At 32.4% G+C, this 22,308-nt stretch overlaps 2 protein-coding genes across 2 annotated transcripts; both read left to right on the top strand.

The window, feature by feature from the left end:
* On the top strand, positions 1-5,717 carry LOC145333363 (zinc metalloproteinase nas-1-like). Its single transcript, XM_080178480.1, has 10 exons — positions 1-51; positions 670-730; positions 1,503-1,556; positions 2,057-2,124; positions 2,542-2,637; positions 3,053-3,109; positions 3,414-3,468; positions 5,127-5,235; positions 5,316-5,411; positions 5,712-5,717. The coding sequence occupies exons 1-10, from the start codon at positions 9-11 to the stop codon at positions 5,715-5,717; spliced, it is 645 nt and encodes a 214-aa protein (XP_080034606.1). The 5' UTR covers positions 1-8.
* Positions 5,718-5,728: 11 nt separating this feature from the next.
* Positions 5,729-8,950, top strand: LOC145334039 (uncharacterized). Its single transcript, XM_080179317.1, has 6 exons — positions 5,729-5,776; positions 5,833-5,904; positions 5,964-6,069; positions 7,143-7,229; positions 7,310-7,483; positions 8,135-8,950. The coding sequence occupies exons 1-6, from the start codon at positions 5,735-5,737 to the stop codon at positions 8,389-8,391; spliced, it is 738 nt and encodes a 245-aa protein (XP_080035443.1). The 5' UTR covers positions 5,729-5,734; the 3' UTR covers positions 8,392-8,950.
* Positions 8,951-22,308: the final 13,358 nt, after the last annotated feature.

The following is a 22,308-nucleotide window of genomic DNA, read 5'->3' as shown; positions in this document are numbered from 1 at the left end:
GAATTATCATGTTGAGAGTTTTTCATTTTTGCTGTTTGATCATCATTTCAGGTATATTTTGTACAGGGAGAATGTCGCTCAAAAAATTATCATGTGGCGTCATAAAAATAAGGGAGATGAGAGGAGAAGTGGGAAAGAAAACCCCTACAAAAAGAGATATATAATACCTCATTTTTATGACTTAATATGCATTTTTTGTGCTATTTTCTTCCCGTCCTATATTCATTTTTCCCAGTGTTGCTCCGAATCATTAATTAACAATATATGGAGGAGTAAAACCTTTCCTGAGCCATGCTTAAAAATTATGTATTGAATGGTATTATAATTAATTTTACACAAAAACCATAAAATTAATCCTTGTTTTTTGGCCCACTCCTATGGTCTCTCAGGGCCAACAAATTTGGAATCAATCATATCTTTTTTTTTTAATTTACTATTTGCGGAAACGTTTATCATACAATTTAATAAATAAATATTGAATACTATAAATAAAAACCATCAACCAGGTTTTTTTTAGCGAAAAACACTAAAAATAAATTAAATGGAAAGGTTTAAACCCCATTCAACGTACCTTTACCTGAGGAAAAAACATTTAGGGGTCAGAGGTTCTTAAACATATTTCATCCACGGTTCAAATACTAAAAAAATTCAAGAATCATAAAATTTTAGGAGCTCAGATAATCCAAGATGTTGGTGAAATTAATTATGAAGAAGGGGCTAGTTTTGTCAGGTATATTTACTTTCCTTATTGGAAAGATAAAAACTTACTTTGAAAATTTTTTTTTTTAAGAAGTAAGCACCAAGAATGTCATTGTCCAAGCTTTACCTTTAAAGGGAGAGGGCCCAAATATCATGAAGTGTGTGTGTGGGGGGAGGGGGGAAGGAAAGCGCACAAAGTGTGGCAAAATAAACTTATCCACCTTTCCCACAGAAATTTTTAAAAGCAAAGCTACTCTATAGTTCGGAATGTCCGTCTGTCCATTAGACACCAAAAGGGGGAAATGTGATTTTCTCGGCTCCTATCTAAGATAGACAGATGAAAATTTTAGGTATCAAACAATTTCACATTCTACATATTTAAACCCAGTTAATTGAGATTTGCTTATTGATTGGGGTGCTTGATCTATTCCTATATCTTTAAGTTTTCTTGATTTACTTTTCAGGGATTAAAAAAGTTCACATTCTACAAATTTTCTCTTGGTTTTATTAAGATTTGTCTATTAATTAAGGTGCTAGATAGATTCCTAGATTGATTCCGTGATTTTAAAGGTCTGATGATTATCAAGTTTTTATTCTACTATTTTAAAATTTTTATGGATGTTGTCATCCTTGTTTTTAATCTAGAGATAAAATTCACATGGGGTATAAAAAGGTGTAAAACTAAAAATTTCGGGGTGCCTATTGAGCAAAGTTTTTATGGGGGGGGGGGGGGTTGAACTCCCCGGAATCACCCTCTTACTCCTTAGAAGTCACAGGTTAGAATTATTTACTTTTTTATTTAGTGATCAATCACTGCTCTGGCCTGGAGGTATTGTAAGATATCAGATTCAATCAAGGTACAACATTTTAGAAAGAATGTGTCCTAACTTTTGTGATTTTTCTCTAAGCCATTTGTGATGAGCTCCCAAAGTTCAAAGTTTTGATTCATCGGGGTTCAATAAAATAAATTTTTTCAATATTTACTCAACAGAATTCAAAAAGTAAGGTGTCAAATTAAAGATCTTACTATTTTTGTTCAAAATGGCAATTTTACTCTTTTTTGTTGCGTTTTAGTACCTTAAAACCAGCTTATTTTTTTTAGATACTTAAATTACTTCAAAACTAAGAGGTCTACAAAAAAAAATGATTGCATATCTGAATTCTATGGATCATTTTACATCTACTACTTACTAAATGCACCGACTAGCTATTTTTTATAAATTACAAAAGTTAGGACATGTTCTTTAAAATTTAATGTTACATCTAAATCAAAAACTGAAAGTTTTGGGCAATTCAGTCTTTTTGTAATCTAAAAATTATTTATTTTTTGAATAGTTTAATCACAATAAGAGTATAGTTTTAGCTCAAGTGAGAAAGAGAAGGTTAGAAAAGCTATGGATGTTTTGGAAAGTCAACTTAGCCAAGGTAATAAAAAATATCACAAACCTATACAATGATATAATATCTGACTTTTTACATGTCTAATAGGACCTCACAAACAGTTTGTTCTGCAAGTTTCAGGGAATTTTTACATTTGTTTAAAGGGTCAAAATGTTCGTCATTCACTTTCCTGGTATAATGACACTTCTTGAGAAAAAATTCTTCTTTTATAAAAACAAAAAATAGGTTGGCTAACCCTTTCCCCTCTTGGGTAAAGACCCTCAAGGTACTAATTAGTAGATAGTTATGTCCAAAGGGTAGTGAAACAATATAAAGATCATGCTATTTTTTATGAGTTAAGAACAGTAAAACTGGTGAAGAAAAGTTTATTTTATAGTCAGAACTTCTTCAATTATATTGTGTACCATAGCATAAATGTTAGTCTCTTCTATTTGTTTCTAGGATGTATAGAATGTAATGAAGTTCCCTCAAAATATAGCTGTGATTATCAATGTGTGAATATTAACAAAGATAGACAAGGCTGTACTGCAAAAATTGGTAAAATATTTAGATTTCTTATTGATTGGTGAATAAACAATTTCAATTCTTTCTTCTGCATAGTAATTTCAAATATTAACATTTGACTTTTTAAAACTATTGGCAAGTACTGTTCTTCAAGGCTTTTAAATATATAATTTGAATGATAAAGCTTCATAAGTATATGTAATATGTATGTTTATCCAACATATCTACAGTATAGATGTATATACAGACAATTACCTCCATTCCTTTTTCAAAAACCTCTTTCATCTGCTTCTAAATTATTTTCTGCTACTTGGATGTGTTAATATAAGCGACACCATTGGTTGATTTTTATTGACCCAATAGAAAGGTTGCACAAGGTGGTTGCGATGGTGAGATACGGATATTTAACCCTTTCTCCCTATAGTGTTTTACTCTAAAGTTTGTCTAGGAATGAGAGAAGATTCTTATATTTCACTTTCAGCTCAAGAATGTTTTGAAGAAAAAGGTGAGTAATAATTTACATAATATGAATGTGGGAACATAAGCTCTTTTCATTAAATCATTGTATTTTTTTTCTTATAGTCTTTCTATTAGAGAAATAAAAAAATCCGCAGCCAAGACCTAAAAAATGCTTCTATGAGAAATGTGTACAAATATTTTTTTATATTAATATACAGAAAATTGTGGCATCAGCTGATAATGATATGACAGCTTCTGCAGACTCAAACTCTTTTTAAAAAGGATTTTTTTTTTGATGTAATTAAATGTAGTATTCCTTTTTTACATTATCAATATAATATTAATTTCAGGTGTTATTTTGCATGAGTTAGTTCATGTCATTGGAGCAATTCATGAGCAAAACAGGTATTTGCTTATAAAGTCAGGATAAAAAAGTTGAAGATTTTTTTTAATACTAAAAAAAGTTGGGTAGAGACTTAATACAACTTCTACAAAGAAGATAGAAGTATAGAATAGAATTATTAAAGAAGGCGTATCAACTTTTTTGCTTTTTATTTAAGATAGCTAGCCAGTTCTAGTAAGTAGTAGATGTAAAATTTTTCATAGAATTCAGATATGCAATCGTTTTTTTTGTAGACCTCTTATTTTTTAAGTAATTTAAGTTTTTAAAAAAAATAATTAAGTCGGTTTTAAGGTACTAAAACGCAACAAAATAAAAGAAGAAAATGGCCAGTATGAACAAAAATAGTAAGATCTTTAATTTGACACCTTACTTTTAAAACTCTTTTAAGTAATTATTGAAAAAATCTATTTTGTTAACCTCGGATTAATCAAAACTTTGAAATTAAAAATATCCTCTCACAGGCATAAAAAGTATGTGTTCATATATACTTTTAGAATGAGAAAAATAATACGAATTCATTCTAAGCAAAATTGAAAAACTTTTATAAAACTAAAATAAAAAATATAAGTTTATTTTAAGAATCATAATTTTCGGCTTTAAAGGGTTAGCTTGAATAAAACCCAAACAAAACCTAAACAAAAGACAATACAATGTAGCAGATATTTTTTAAACACAAGAAACAATAATGTATTTTTAAATGCATTGTTTTGAAGTTTATAAACAGACTGATGCATATTTGTTCATAATTTTTCATTCTTTACATGTTATGTAATATCACTATATTTATTGTAGTATTTATTGTATGAACGTTCTCCTTTTTTTTTGGCAATTCTATTGGTTAACTTTATAGGTTAAGCTTCGCGATTCGTCAATTTTCGCGATTTGTGATTGGCTAGTTTAGTAGTTACAATTCTTAAAATAAACTTTTTATTTTTTTTATTTTTTATTACATGTTTTTAAAACTTTTTCAATTTCGCTTAGAATGGATTCGTAATATTTTTCTGATTCTAAAGGTATATATGAACCCATGCTTTTTATGTCTGTTTGAGAAAATATTTAGGTCTAAAGTTTTTATTAAACCGAGGTAAAAAAATTTATTTTTTCAATAATTACTCAACAGAATTTTAAAAGTAAGGTGTCAAATTAAAGATCTTACTATTTTTGTTCATACTGGCCATTTTCTTCTTTTATTTTGTTTCGTTTTAGTACCTTAAAACCGACTTAATTATTTTTTTTAAAACTTAAATTACTTAAAAAATAAAAGGTCTACAAAAAAAAACGATTGCATATCTGAATTCTATGAAAAATTTTACATCTACTACTTACTGAAAGATCCGGCTAGCTATCTTAAATAGAAAGCAAAAAAGTTGATACACCTTTTTTTGATACAAATTAAAATTTTCTAGTTTTGTCTAACTAGTCACTGTCTTTTAAACTTTGGTATAATATCCATTACTGCGAAAGTCAATCTATCTTTCAAATTATTAAGAAATATTTAGGATTTTCTATTCTATACTTTTATACTTTATCTTCTTTGATCTTTTATTCTAAACATTTCCCCAATTCCAAAAAGAAAATTTCTGTTGGAATCCAGCATGTGTCATTAATCAACCATTAAAATAAATTGTATTATTTGTAAATGTAAAACTATAATAAACAGGCCAGATAGAAACCAGTATATAGATGTGTTAGAAGAATTAGTTTCTGATGGAATAGTATCTAATGATAGACTGCCAAAAAGGTCTTCACTTTATGGTAACACTTTTAAGGTATGACACATTTGTTTAATTTTTCAAAAAAATTTCTATAAGTTAAAATATATCTTAACAAACTTTATCTATTTTAATAGACTGTTTATGACTTCTTCTCCATTATGCATTACCCTAAAGGAAAGGGGTGCATTGGTAAATCAGAATGCATCAAAGTCAAGGAACCTTACAGGAAAGTAATTATGAATTGTTTTTCTCGTATACCATACGAAAAAACTATGTCTAGCATCAGATTATATCCAGCTTTCTTCGAATATAGAAATGTACAATCATAAGATTAAAACCAGTTTTTTTAGCCGGTGCCTTTGGCACCATGGGGCTAAAAAAACTAGTTTTAATCTCATAATTGTACTTTCTATATCCGCGGAAAGCTGTTTATAATACAATGCAAGAAATAACTATTCTAGAATATTTTATGCATTTAAATAAAAACCAAAGATTTTTTATAAAAAGGAATATTTCTCTACTAAAATAAGTCATAGTTACTTTTTACAGAAGCATGTTAATGAATACAGGGAAAGAAGTTTTAAAAGCATATCCAGTAAGTAATAACATTTAATTTATTATTTCTTTTTATAAATAAACTTTTTATTTCAGGAAAATTTATCTGCTGCAGACATAGTGGAAATTTCCTCAGCTTATAACTGTACAATTCGTCCTCAAGTCATGGTAATTTCTTTTTTTAAATGTTTTAGTAAGACTAACTTATAAGTATCCCTTTTTTTCAGTGGGAATACCTTGAATATGAAAAACTTATTCAGTCATCAGAGAATAAAGGCCTAAAGTCAACAACACCTAAAGAAGTTTCAACAACTAAACCAGTTAGAAAACCAGGTCTATTTAATATTTTATGCTAAACTACAGGTTATTTTTATCTAATTTTTATAATACAAAGTAGAACAATGTCTGTCTGTCCGCCTGTCTGTCCCTTAAGATCTCAATAACCACTGAATCAATCAGATTCTACTCTTCAGGGTATATACCTATTGGTCCTGTGGTGGTTTTAAGCCAATCCCCCTAAAAATGAAAAAATCCCCCCCCCCCCAATTTTTTATTCTATTATTTAAAATTAGTGGTGGAGTGGGGGCTTCTCACCAGGTACTTAATTTTTAAAGGCGAAGCTTTTCTATAATTAGGGTTGGTCCGTCCGTCGGTCCGTCCGTCCGTCCGTCCGTCTGTAACGGATAGCTTTTTTCATTAATTTAGGAATGTTAGAATTGTCCTATCGATTTTGTATGGTGATTCCTTTAGTAGTTAGGTACGATTTAGAAAGCGTAGCAACTCTATAATCATTACCTAAATGTTCGTACGTCCATTTTAAACTTGTTGATTTTTTTACTTTTTTAACAACAAATTTTTATGTGAACTAATCATCTGATTGATCTAATTTTTGGTATATTGATTCCTGAAACAACAAAGTATAATGTAATAAGCGAAGCAACTCTATAATCAAGTCCTAAAAATGTAAGTAAGTCCATAAACATTATACCGAATCAAGCAGTTTTTTTCAACAAATTTACTTACAATTTTGTTTTGACCCTTATACATTTATATTATGATTATTCAGTTCTGACACTATACAAGTGTTAATGTCCGTTTGTCCTACCGTTTCAGTGCTTTGCTTTTATGGATGTTGTCATCCTTGTTTTTTTTTATTAATTACCTCTTATTATCCTATAAAACGGTCAGTAGTAGGCTGCCAAATCCTTTGTATTTCACTAACATAGCTCAAATATTAAGGGATCAATAAAAGTTTAAAAACTATAGTTTCAACAGTCATTATGTATACAGTATATTAAATAATATTAATGTGTGTATAGATTTAATTCTTTAGACTGGTAATCTTATTTTAAATCAAATAAATTACAGATTTATTCATTTATTTAATCATTGCATTAAAATTCTAGCCGGTTCTAATACACTGTCCAGTTCCACTGCAAGATCAACTGTTACTAGAACAACTAATCCTACAAGAAAGACATCTTTAGTGTCAAGTAAGTTCTTAAACAAGTATTCATAAAAAGATTCTATCAAAAATAATTTTTTTGTGTGCAATATTTTTTCTAAAATTTAGATTCCAATGAATGTCAAGGTTACAAGATTCTTGATGAGAATGTAAGAAGTACCCAATATTTTAATGACCTAAAAACTCAAGAAGAAGGCTACTGTGATCATGTAAAACCTAGCCATACCTCAAAAAGCCAAAAGTGGCGTGGAAAGTCATGGTACAGATTTCAAGCACCTGCAGGTAGTAACTTATTTACTGTTATTTATTTGTATCCATTATCTTCCCTAAATAAAAACAGCACCATGTACACCTTAAACTCTCTAAAGTCCCTTAAAGTGTGGAGTGGGAGGTTGAATCCCCACTTTTAAAAATATTTTTTTTTTTTTAGGTAAAATAAAATTTTTAATCACATTTTCTTCTTGAGGTAATTTCTCTTTTAAGAGTATTGGTAGTGGTACCCTACCCCCAAATAGTTATGAACCTTGCCAAAGACTATGAGAAGCTTATACATTGTAAGAAAGAATTATATCATATAAAAGGGAATCCTAAACATATTGTGGATTTTTCATGAGATATAATTAGCATAACTTTGCTTTAATATATCTTAAATGAAATAGAAAATAGTTATTTCTCACATTGTATTACAAACAGCTTTCTAAAGAAATAAAATGAACAATTAAAAGATTAAACCAGATTTTTGAGCCCCAAGATGCCAAAAGCCTGGGCTTAAAAAATGGTTTTAATCTTATGATTGTACATTTTTTTATTTGTAGAAAACTGTATATAATATGATACTAGACATAATTTTTTCATATGGATGAGAACCAGTTCAAATTCACCGGATATTAATTGGTTTTGAATGAAGATGAGAAAAATAAAACTACATTTCAGGGACTAGGCTGGCACAGTTCCCACCTGGTAGTTCTCGATGTGGTGGATATTCAGCTGGATGGTCCAACTCTACAATACCTGGAAAGGCTGGAGAAAGTGTAGATATTGACATTTGTTTTGACTCTAGTTCAGATGCTGGCAATGCTAATGATTGTAGAATATCAACAAGGGGTAAAATGACCAACTGTGGAACATATTTTGTTTACTATCTTGATAATGTCCCTTCTTGTAGAGCCAATTATTGTGCATCATTTTAATGTTTTATCCTACTTTTCAAATTCAAATATAAAACCAATTCAATACTATTGAAGATTTAAAACAATAATTCTTATTTCAATCATAAATGTGTATAAAAAATTTGGTTATCACTAAAATATTAGTTTACATCATGGAAAATATTTAATACTTATTGTAATGTACACTGACATATTGATAATTTTAGATAATATAAAATATGTATTTCAAACATTTAATTTGGTATAATAAGAGATTTTATAAGAATTTCTATTAATTCAGTATTACATATTTCTATTGTAAATAAGTTATATACACCACTTCTTTATTGGAACTATACTGTAGAGTATTTTGTAGAGAAGCTCGTTTGTAAGTGTAGGTCTTTTGTAGAGTAGGTCTTTTGTAGGTGTAGGTCTTTTGTAGAGTAGGTCTTTTGTAGGTTTAGTTCTTTTGTTGAGTAGGTCTTTTGTAGGTGTAGGTCTTTTGTAGATTAGGTCTATTGTAGCAACGCCTTGTATACAAAATAAAAGAATTGTATTATGTAGAATAAATATGTACATAAAATAAATTATGAAAAAATTAGTATTAGTTTTGTTACAATAATCTTAATCATTTGACGTATAGTAATAGCAAGAACAAACAGCTAAATATTCTTATAAAGTGTATTAATTCAATACAAGGTTAACATACAATAATAACATTAATATTAAGACAACTGTTCACTTTTATGTTCGTGTCGTGTTGCAGAGCAATGTCTTGCTCCGAAACCGTTGACACAAGAACTAAAAGCTAAACTATATAATACATGCATTGCTCTTAAGTCAGGAAGAAAGGGACTATACATCACATTTCTCCCTGGCTTTAACATGAACCTGGATTTCAAACTGTAATATTTCAGATTAAATATACAATAGGTTTTACATGTTATTTATCATAGATATTATAAGTAGCGTTGAACGCTTATTAAATAGATAATAGTTGATCTGGTATGACACCTGTCATATTTTTTTTTTGTTTTTTATATATTTTTATTCCAGATCTTTAAACACTTCATATACACATTTTTTTATTTATTTTGGTTCCTTAGAACTCTTTTTGTGTTTTTTTTTTATTTTCCTTTTTTCTTTATGTGTTTTTTTTTTCTTTTTAATATTTTTTTTAAGAAAAAAACATTGATTAACATATAATCATTGAAAAATGCATTGATTAACACCTAATGCATTAATTACATAGTTATCATAAATACATGATATAAAAATAACATTGGTTAACATATAACCATCAGATTTAAGCATGGTATTATAGAGCATTAATATGAAACATGAATTTTAAACTTTTTTGAGACTACTACTGCCTCAACAAATATTAAATACATAAAATAAAATAAATATGAATTAATACACATAACTATAATTATTACTTTCTTTTTCCAGATGTTCTGCTCTTCTTGCCAGATTCTTCAATATCCATGGGCATGATAGCTTCATCATCATTCACTCCAAGTTTTGCGGTCTCATCACACAAGCCGTCTTGAGACATCCTTGCCTCAGTATCACCAAGCATATGAAGACATCTTTCAAATCCACTAGTAACCGCAACCGAAATCGAGGTTGCAACGTTATCAACCTCCTCCTGATTATCCAAAATCTTTTGATGCTTGCGACTAACCTCCTCTCCAAATTTATCCAGCATCATCAATATTCCAGGCGTGTGTTCCATCCTCATTTCCTCCCTCACTTGTTCATCAACACGCCATTGCTGATTTGACAATTCAAGGTCCAGACAAACAGGAATGTTCGGATTTAAGGGCTGATCCATCTGAACACAAACAGGATCCCCAAACCGAGTAACCAATTTGAAATCACCTTCGAACCACTCATTTACTTTGTGTTCAGGATTAAACTTCCACTCAATATTGGTTGTCAACAAATTTGTATAAACGTTTCCATCCAACTCCAATCTGATTTCCTTCACTACATTCTCTAAAGTGGTACTTGGATCACATAACAATATCTGTTTGGCTAGAGTCGGACGGAGACGCTTGCAGCGCATCTGCATTTCCCAGGTCAGAACTCTTGCGTTTACTTTATCATTCAACAGACTACCTGCATATGTGGCACTCACCAGGTTATCAATTATTTCTCTTTGACCATCCAATCTAACATAACGTATCTCAGCAGGCATCTCTCCACTGGTGATTAAACTCACCGAATTCATGTTTACAATGCGTGGAATGTAGACTGTTAAGTTCATGTATTCATTCACCTGAATGGAGTCAATAAACACTTTAGCACTCAAATCCTGTTCAGACTTTCCATCAAGCCAATCTTTCTGTAACTCTAACAAAGTTGTGGATGGCATTTGCTTCAGAATAAAGCTTACTTTATTCACGACATCTTTCCAATGTGCCAGGAGCCGAATAGCTGACACAACCTGCGTCTTTAACCTCGGATCAACGCTGTTACCCACCGTTCTCAACACCGTCTGAAGGCTCATTTTACCATCTGCAGGTATGACGTCAATTTTTGAAAGTTGATGCCAATCCTCAAGTTCCCCCATATGTTTGATTATGGGTAACAATTCGCCCAACGTTTGACAGCTTTTTCTCTCATCTCCATCCAGGTATTCAATCTTAGCAAGCAACACCAAACTTGGTAAATTTTCGCAAACAAGCTTAGAGAGAAATATGGTCGCACTCAACTTATTCAAACTAGTTGTCTCGTTCCATGACAACTTTTTATTTATAGCTTTAGAATGCTCACCAGCCGCCATCAGGTTGAGGTGTCTTGAATTCTGGCTGGTAAAGATAGGGATCCTGTCCACAGGCCAGTCTATGGAGTGGATGCATCTTCCCATCTCCAACTGCACCGATAACATGTTTATCAAATTCAACTTAAACCTTGGTTCATTATCAATAAGACGAGCTAAATCTGCCAGTGGCATGTCCTCACTGCTCAAAAATATGTTCCTTGTCGCCCTGCCCACACTCAACGTGGGCAGCTCAACGCGCGACATTACCAACACCAGCCGGGATGCAGAGTTGCTGACCAATGCAGATACTGGTAGACCAGGTTTGACATGATTTCCTTCATTGTCAGATTGTTTGTGACGGCCATCTTCTTCATTGCTCAATAACTTTTGATTCATTGTTGCCGCCGTAACCAACCTGCAAAAATACAATATAATTAAATTTCAGCATAAAAAATTTAAGATCTAGCATTAAATTCTTCCTCAGTAAATCTTTTTTTATGACACCATGAACAACAGCAATACAACAATGCCAACATAGGAATTATACCTAACAACAACATTAACACAATCAAAACAAACTTGGCAAACAATGGTAATATATCTTTGAACAAATGTTCTAAACCAAACCAAGGACCTGTAACCTGTTCGAAAAATGACAACTTATGATCAACAAAATCCAATTTAGAAGCTTGTCCATTAAAATCCTCAAAATCCTCTAATTCCTGATATTTAATAGTCTTATTAAAATCAGCAATAAACACCTTTTCGTCGTTCAGAAAAATCTTTTGTCCCACGTGTTCTGATTTTTCATTGGCAATATGCAGAAGTTCGAGTCCCTGCCCCTGATTCCCAAGGAACAAATTAGCTGTCAACTTCAAAAATACCGGACTTTGCGAACAATTTAACAATTTTATATCCTCTACTGCTACAATCATTCTACTATATTCTTGTATTCCAACTGTTTCACCTTTATAATCCACCATCAAGTGTCCTACTGCACATCCATAATCCACACCTAACTTTACTGGAATTTCAACCGCTGTACACTTTTCATACTTAGCAATTTCTCCCAGGAATATAATTCTAAACCCATGATGCATCTGTACATTTGACCTAACTTCTGTTTGAGCACATCTAGAAATACTAAAAAGTTCCATCATCCTCTCATTCCTTTCTCTACTAGCCAAAAACATAGCATTCAAATCAAATCTAGCTTCCTGTTTTAACAAATCCCCAAAATAACTTCTAACAGCCGCCTTCGGTTCCTCTAAAAACTTGATACCCTCCAATTCTGTTACAAAAATGTTGAAATCCAGATGCTGCAAAGTAAGTTTCTCTGTTCCCATAATTTTAACTAAAATATTCCTTTCCAAGTTAGAAACAAAAAGTTGTTCATTCCAAGTAGTCAAATTGAATGTATCTTGAAAAACTACCTTAAAATTACTGGCCGGTTTTCGTACTACATACGGAAAATATGGAGAAGTTGATGTTGCCCACAAATGATTATCTTCAAAATTCGCCACAATCGTCTTTTTATCATAATCCATAACAACGTTTCCCTTGATCAAAACGGGTGTATTTTTTACTAAAATATGCAAAGTCCCAACAGCAAAACCTAAATTGAACCACATATTGTGCGCGTATATTCCCAGTGTCTTGCATTGAATATTTTCACCACCAACATCCCAGAAAGGTGACAATGTTCCATTAACTGTGAAACTGTGAACAGTTGGCAAGTCTATATTTACTTTAAAACTAATACCATCATGCTGATACTTTCCAGAATGAAAAACCCTTCTACATTCGTCCATACTCAACTCTACCTGTTTTTCATGTGGCACGTCTAGTACGTGCACATGACTCGCGGTACCGCAAAACCAGCGCTCCAATTTTAGTCTAACCTCACAACTAATGGCTTCTGACAATATAAAATCGGTTTCTGCTAACCCCAATAATTCCACAGATCTAACCGGTTCCATCCTATCATGCAAACAGGCAGCTGATCTAAGTTCAACATTACTTATTTGAGAACAATCATAAGCTGCTAACCGTGGATCCTGTGACGTATACATACCACCAACAACAATCAGACAATAAAACTGCATCACAACAACAAATAACAAAATATCCAAGTACCTGACTCCTCTATCATCCTTGGATTTCTTCACAGGTACTGGTCCAGCACGTCCACTCTTTGAACTACAAGCGTCCGGTGACCTCTTGCGCATACCACGATCTCCATCTCGTCTATTGCGGTCATTCCGGTCATTCCGGTCATGTCTATCACCGCCGCTTCCTCTCTTGTCATCACGCTCCCTACGGTTCTCGTGGTAATCTCTTCTCCTGCAAATATTATACAAATTATTGCAAATATTATTTTTTAATCAATTTTGCGAGGTTCCTAGTTACTACATCGGCTACTGAATAACGTTCTAATCTGTCTTTTTCTCTGTTTTGTCTATCCTCTTCTAATTTTTGTAATTGCACTTCATTTGTAGAACCTTTAGGACGACCTTTAACAGGAATAGTCTCAGACATTTTTTGCAATTTTGCATTATCTAACGATCTATCTAATTCATCCTCCTCAACATCTCTACCTCGTTTAACACTTCCCCTTCGTTGTTCCAAGTTTACAATTTTACTTTGCAATTTTGGAAAAGTGTCCTCTAAAATACTCATCCGAGACTCTAACTCTCTAGCAGATTCCATGTTAACATCCTCTACACCCAAACTGTTGTCTACTAAGCTATTATCAGAGGCATAATCTCCATGAAAAACACTATCCTTACTAATAGTAGAATATGTAGAGTCTAACTTAGTTTTGTCAGTCATATCATTTGAATCTACACTATCAGAAATATGAGTACTTTCCAAAGTATCACTAAGATCCTCAACTAAATCATCTAAATTTTCATTATCCTGAGATACATTTGACCTTTGCTGTGACAACCCAACACCCAAAAAAGATTTCTCCAAAAAATCTGGTGTTACCTGTCCATCCTTCCGCCTTCCAACCACCTCTGGACTAGCGCCACAACTATTCTCCTCTTCAGAAACGCCTGAACAAGTTAAATTTCTCAAAGTATTGGGAAAGTCATAGTTTACTTTCAAGGTATTATCCACAGAGAAACATTCATCTGTAATCACTAAGTCAATCTTTTCATCTGGAGTCAAGTCTAAAGTACTCTCAATAACATATATTTTATCTCTTGGTACAATTCTCACCCCTTTATCTTTCAATCTACACTTTTCTAGGGGTTGGACCTCGAATAAACTATCAGAAATTGCTTTTGTCACTAAACACGGACCCACCCATAACGAGCAGAGTTTACGAGCTACACCAATCGTTGTGACGTCATAAAAAATATAACAATAGGAATTTATAGCTACCGGCCGACCTATCCTTTCTGTATTTTCTACCTGCAAATACTTCTCAGTTCTATCTTGTCCAGTCCTCCAATTCTTGTCAAGGCACTCCAATAACTCTGAAAAATTCATATGTTTAATTTTCGAGCGTGTTAACGGGTCAAATGAGTCAAGTGGAAGCTTAGGGTTTCTTAGAAACATCTTAAAATACGGGGAACATCCTAACCTCCGATTGAAAGAAGTGTTCATACAAAATTGTGTAGCTTTAAGTTTATAAGCCCAATCTCCATCTTGAAAACGCAAATCAGTCTTAAGAAACGAATACACCGATTGGTTGTATCTTTCACTGTAATTCGAATTTGCTGATCTTGGAGGGATAAAAATTTGTTCAATTCCCAACCTTAAACAAACTTCCCTAAAAACTTTTGATTTGAAGCTTTGTGCATTGTCAGTCCTAATTCGCTCGCATAGTCCCCAAACAGAAAATAAATTAAACTTCAGACATTCAATAATTGTTTCAGCTTTAACATCCTCAATAGCAAACAACCACACATATCTAGTACAACTGTCAACTACTATTAAAATGTGCTTACAAATGACTCCATTATATTCACACTCATTCAAAGGACCTAAAGCATCTATGGCCAACTCTGCCATAGCTTCCCCAGCCAAAGGAGAAAATTCTATATTATGATTATGTTTAGGTTTTTTACGTCTATTCAAACAAATGACACAATTTGCAACTGCCGCCGCTACATATTTAGATACATAGGGAAAAATGAAGTGACGATTAATCCTGCTCAAAGTTTCCAAATAACCCCTATGCCCCGCTGTAACATCTGCATGAGCTAACAAGAAAACTTTATTGTACATTCCAATAGGTACCACTACCCGTTCAATAAATTGAAATTCTTTCTGAAGCCGCATAGGTGAAGTCAGGATAATTAAACCATCCTTATAACTCAGATGTTCAAAAAATCTTAATATTTGTTTACCACGATAAGGCATTTGAGACAATTCTCTGGACGTAGGTTTGACATTATTTACAATAAATTTCCTCACCTCAACTAAAACAGGATCCTTCTCCAGGCTACGACTAAATTCTCTCGCCTTCAATCTGGATGATATTTGACTGGCCGTCTCTGCTCCAATTCCTGCAATAAGACATAATTTAGGATCTTCCAATTGATATACAGTATCCAATATTAACTCTCCTTGTTCGTCTGTCGATAATTTAGATATCCTATCTTTACTATCCTTTAATGCAGTACGTGACAATATATCAACATTAGTATGCATCTTGCCCTGCCTATGTACAACCTCATAACTGAAGGTGGATAAAAAATTTATCCACCTTATGGTGAGACCAACAAAATATCCGTTCTGCCTCCAAGTAGATAGATGTTTCAGTGCAGCTGAATCAGTTCTCACGATAAACTTCTTGTGTCTCAAATAACATTCAAATCTTTCAACAGCATTTACTAATGCACATAATTCTCCTTTATGTGCTGCATAATTGGCTTCATGAGTTGAACAAACACGTGACCAACACGATATCATCTTCTCTTGTCCATTTTGTTTTTGACTTAACACCGCAGACATAGCTGTAGATGACCAATCTGTATCCAACACAAATGGTTCAGCCTCCATTCTCCAATCCGGAAACGATTTACTTATTTCTTTACAGAACAATTCTCTAGTCTTTGTAAAAGCTTCCATACTTTTTTCATCCCATTCTATTTTACTACTGTTTCTAAATTTGTTCAATGGTGCTGTAATATCAGAAAAATTCTTGAAATATGAACCATAATAATTTATGAAACCAGTAAATCTTTGAATATCTTTACCTGTTTCAGGTACTGGCCAATTCTTAATCTTTTCAATATATGCTTGGTCCATAAATATGCCTTCTGCATTTATAATATGGCCCAAAAATTTCACTTCCTCTGCAAACAATGTACATTTTCCAAGATTAATCTTGAGGCCTGCTTCACAGAATGTTCGTAGTAGAATATTCAAATGTTCCAGATGTTCCTCCACATTCATACTATATACAAGAACATCGTCCAGGTAAACTAGGCAAAATGCCCTTAATTCAGGACTCAAATCCATTACTCTATCCATCAACTTTACAAATGCACTTGGAGCATTGGTCAATCCAAACGGAAGCCTCTTGAAGCAATATTGCCGTCCATTAGAACAAAATGCTGTATATTTCCTGACAGATTCCTTCAAATGCATTGAATTATATGCTGAAGTTAGGTCAATAGACGTAAAAATCTTCTTTCCTCCAAGTTTGTCAAATAGCTCACCAATGTTAGGCAAAGGGTAACAGATCTTCTCAGTTATCTCATTTAATGAGCGGTAGTCCAGGACAAAACGAACTTTCACCTCGTTAGTATTTCCAACCTTCTTCTTAACAGCAAAAATTCCAGAATTAAACGGTGAATTACATTCTTCTATCACATCTGTTTCCAACCATAATTCAATCTGTTCTTTTAGTTTCTCTGCATGATGAGGATTGAGTCTAATCATCCTATTCTTGAAAGGTTGAGCTCCAGGAACCAACTGAATATCATACTCCTCCAAAGTACAAGATCCAATATCCGTAGGATCAATCGATAATGCCTTGAAATTCTTTAAAAACAAACCAACTATCCTTCCTTTCAAAGAAACATTATCCTTTAAAAACGGAACTTTATCTAACTTCAATTTATCTTTAATAAAACGAATCTTCTTTAATGTTGTTGACACATCTTCTTTAACCCTGTTCTCTTGCAGCATTGCTATCTTCTCCGCCACAAACAAATTTCCAACCAAAGTACCAGCAGGAACAGATTTCGTAACAGTTTCAAAATTCGTGATTTTAGTCATAATTTTACCGTTCTTTCCCACCTCAGTAATTCCTTCGTTTATCAACAAGTTGTTTCGGCTACAGTAACCTTGTCTAGGAGCTATATAACACAACTGTCCTTCAGGCATATTTCCTTTAGTTGAAACTTCTACCACCACTGTACTCAATGCAGGAATTTCTATTCGATTTTTCAATGAACAAATCCATTTTTGGTCTTGTAACTCAGCTACATTAATCTCAGGTTTCTTAGTTCTTGCTTTCTCCATTTTCTCCAAAACTGTATGAACCAAATTCGTCACTACAATTTTCCGTTTAGCTACTAAATTCACACTGATTCCATGCATCTCAATCCTGTTGCCGTCTTTGGCAAATATCGTCTTCACGTTATTTTTGTTCAACCAATAACTGCCTAGGTTCATAGGTACAGTCATGTTGGAAATAACAAAACAATCTTCTCGAAAACTGTGACCTCCAATCTGAAATTCAACATTCCGAACAACACCATCAATCTTGATGCTGGAACCCTGCACGCCTGTTGCTTTCGAATCCGTTTCTTCAATCACACAATCAAGCTTTCTAGCCAACACTTGAGATATCAGGCAGCCTCTTGCATTGCCGCTATCAATTAAGGTCAGGATCTCCATGCCACCAATCTTTGTTGGAACATAGACTTCAGCCGCTCCAGCCGCCATCTCAGAATCTTCATGAAACTTATAAAACAGCTATCTAACTCACACCAACAGTTATGAGGTTGTAACTAGGAGGAGGTTGATAACTATCCAATTATCTATCAAATAACTATCTATCTGTCTACAACAAATAACAAAAGAACTGAATAAAACAATTCACTCACCGACAATATTTCATCCACCAACAGAAACGTCCAAAAATTCTTAATCCACAATCAACAACAGAAATTCTCCGTCCAACAGAAACTCCCCAAACTATTTGTTAATCCACAATCAGTAAACTTCTCTCCGACCAATCTAAAATATTACAAAATTTTAGATGCCAATTGATGGAAAATCACTGTACATAAGAATTAATATTGATATTAATATATATATAACAAATTTACAAGACTATTTTTCGAACAGCAATATATATATAATGGTAATCAAATGGTAACAACATGAAATCATAACAACTCACCATCAAATAAATAATGATGACAGTATCTCCCAATCACCAAAAACACTCTCCTCAGCCAATCTAAAATAAATACAATGATTTTAGATGCCATAAATAAATGTTTCACTGAACCAATAACTTGTAACACAATAAAAGAAGTTGTATTAAGAAATATGACATGATCAAACATTATCAATCACCAAGCAAATTAATATTTCCAAATACCATAAGTTCAATTCTTTGAAATTCAATAAAATATTACCTAACAAAACTATTATTGTCAGATTAAACTGAGATGTATAAAAGGTTTAAAAGTTGAAATTCAACTAACTATATATCTCAATACCTGAGAGCACTTTCTTGCGCAGCTTTGCTTCTCTGCGCAGCTCAACTTTCTGCGCATGGCGCGCTCCACGCCCGATAATCATTTCAGCTACCTCTATACACCGCCCCATATTGCGCATACCAGCTCTGAGAGACAGTGCAAATTTCTTTGCAAATATGGTCACTCCCCCTTTCTCTCAAACAAAAGAGACAGCTCCCCCATATCTGCGCATACCAACTCTGAGAGGTAGTGCAATATTCTTTGCAAATATGGTCACTCCCCCTTTCTCTCAAACAAAAGAGACAGCTCCCCCATATCTGCGCATACCAACTCTGAGAGACAGCCCCTCCCTTCCTTCATAGAAAGAAACTTCTCCACGATTATATCTAATGCATTATAACAATTTTGCTTCATGAAATTCTAAACTTCATTAAAAATTTTGCTGAATCAACATCACTAAATCGCAATATAATTGTTTTAAAATCGAATACTTTAAATCACAATAACTGACTCATCTTTTAAAACAATTTCCACATTTCATCAAAATTTAATACTTTTCAAATATCTAATTTCATATTTTTATCAAATTTAATTCAATTTAAAATTCAATTTAATATTTTCAATAGCAATTTTACAAAATTGTATTCCTAATTCATTTTTCATTTTCACTTTTTATTATTCTTATCCCTGTTAGACTCCACAACAGTCTGAAACAAAAATGAATTTTCATAATTTCAACAAAACATAATCAAAAACTAAATTAATTATTTTGATTTCCATTATAACATAATCTCGTAATTTCATATAGGCTTATAAACAATATGTTATCTTTTCATAATTCAAAATAAACCATCAAAATAAATTATCACAAAATTAGAGTTGCTTCGTTCACTCTTTATCATTAATTTTGTTTTGTTGTTGTTTATTTACAATGCGCATAAATCAAAACAATGCCGCGTAACAAGTAGAAAATGGAATAAGGTTTTATGATTATAATACATTCAAAACATTAAAACCATAAAATGTCATCTATAATAGCATTATTCCATGCCTCGACTTCCGCTACAAGGTCGTCTTCATAATCGCTTGCCCCTAAACCATCGACATGCGCCACTTCCTTCGTATCCTCCCCTTCATTCACCTCTCCTTCAATTTCACCAACCAATTTCTTTTTATCCAAACTATTTTCATTCTTTCTAAAACTCTTTTGCCCCGTCTTATAAGGAACAAAAGGCTTGTTTCCCCACCGCAAAAAGTATTTTCCTTTAGGATTAGGCAACTTTTTATCTCTAATATCAAAACAATCCCTCATCATGTGACCCTTTCTGTTGCAATAATAACAAATAAAACCACCTTGAATTGCGCCAATTAAAGGAATAAGTTCAGCTGGTCCACCAAATTCATCAGCTAAATCAATTTCACATTGATTTATTTCATATGACAAATTATCTTCATCACTAACCTGATCAATAGTTACAGGATTTGACTTGGAACCAACGCCACCAACCATCGTCTTAGCCAAAGCCATCTGTTTTGTTGTACATCCTCTAGCCATTGACCCTGAAATTTGATTAAATTGTAGCCCTTTAACAATCAATTGTGCTTTAACTATTAACTCTGTCCGAAACTTCGTTATCATTCGCACTTGTCCGTCACGCTCCAAATCCAATGCAAATTGACGCATCTGATTAGCCAAAAGTGGAGATAAAACCACATTACACACTAATTCAATACAAGGTTAACATACAATAATAACATTAATATTAAGACAACTGTTCACTTTTATGTTCGTGTCGTGTTGCAGAGCAATGTCTTGCTCCGAAACCGTTGACACAAGAACTAAAAGCTAAACTATATAATACATGCATTGCTCTTAAGTCAGGAAGAAAGGGACTATACATCACACATTTACATATAATAAATAAATAAAATAACAAATATAAACATGTTGAAATATTAATATTAGATATTGTCCAAATTTATATACAATGCTATAATTATCTTCATAAAATACTAATAAATTTAATCATTAAATCATTAAATCTTCTATTCAATATTCCAATATTGAATATATTAAATTCTTTTTATTTTTCTGTGGAAGGAGGTGGATAGTTGTAAGCTATTACCAACAACAAAATTAATTCGATAAAAAAATTATGAAACCTATACATAATTTGAGCTGTCGTTGGGGACCAATTTGGGTAGTATTAACATATGCCCCCCAAAAATTATTTTAGATTTAATTCATTTGTTGGTTATACCTTATTCCTGGGGTGGGGGGTGTAGTCAGTAACTTATCAAGTAGCAATAATAGAAACAAATGATGTTAAATATACAAAAAAATGTTTTAATTTAATCTTTTATTGACAATTTTAAATATACTTTAATTTTTGGTAAGAACTAGAGAACATATTCAACAATGTGAACAAGAACATCTAAACGCTTTTTTCAGCATAGCCTAAATACAGAGAGAAAGAAAATTAGCTTAGTATTTTAGTATTTGTTATTTTTTCTTATTATCTAATTCGTCCATTTCCTTGTAGGGCGAGGCTGCATTCCATGACACTCTAATGCTATGTTCACAACAGACAACCAACTCTTTAAAGTGTATGGTTGAACCTGTTTTAGACCAAGGAATTCTCCTTCTCTAACCATTAATGTCAAAATCTTTTGTTATGACGCAATCTTAAGCCAAGATTGAAACCTATCACATTCCAAATAACTAGCGGATATGCTACTTATCTCTTTATAATAGCCATATTTAATTGTTGTTGCTACAAATGATCTAACCCTACATAATGTCTAATTTACAAAACATCTAATCCTACAAATGGTCTAATGTTACAAAATGCCTAATTTACAAAAGGCCTAATTTTAAAAATGAAAAAAAATGAAAAAAGATTGAGGCAAAATCTACTGACAATGAAATAATGTAAAGGTCCAATTCAATATGGCGATGAAACACAGGGACGAAATTCAAAACCGAAATTTATTTCTCCAATAACTTTTTACTCAGGCTGAAAATTAACTTTCGTCCAACAGTTTGTATAAAGTCAAACAAAAAGGTTTCAAACCCAATAAAAGTTGGCTTTAAAAAATCAACCTTCACAATTTACCCAGTAAATTTGTAATTTAGACCATTCGTATGATTAAACCTTTTTTAAGGTTAGACCTTTTGTAGATTAGACCTAATGCAAGTAGACCATTTGTAGCAATGCCATATTTAATTTCTATCTCTCTTTAATCAAACCCCATACAATTAATTATTTGCATCTATGTCTGATATTTATCTTTTAATTCAAGCTAGAATTTTCTTCCTTAATGATGGGAAGTGTATGTCGTCCTTCCTTGACAAGATAACCCACATTTAGTATAATAACTATACATTCTATGAGTATTAACATTGTAACCTGGCAGTTTATTATAAATGTTTCAACAGTCATTTTTAATCTAAGACTAAATGTGCATAATAAAAAATTTTGTGACCATTGAACTTATAATCAATTCAAAATG

This window comes from Acartia tonsa, chromosome 12 (genome assembly GCF_053477335.1).
Source record: "Acartia tonsa isolate MP-2025a chromosome 12, ASM5347733v1, whole genome shotgun sequence".
Classification (NCBI taxonomy): Eukaryota; Metazoa; Arthropoda; class Copepoda; order Calanoida; family Acartiidae; genus Acartia; species Acartia tonsa.
The sequence above is the reverse complement of the archived record's forward strand: the minus strand, read 5'-3'. Positions and strand labels throughout refer to the sequence as shown.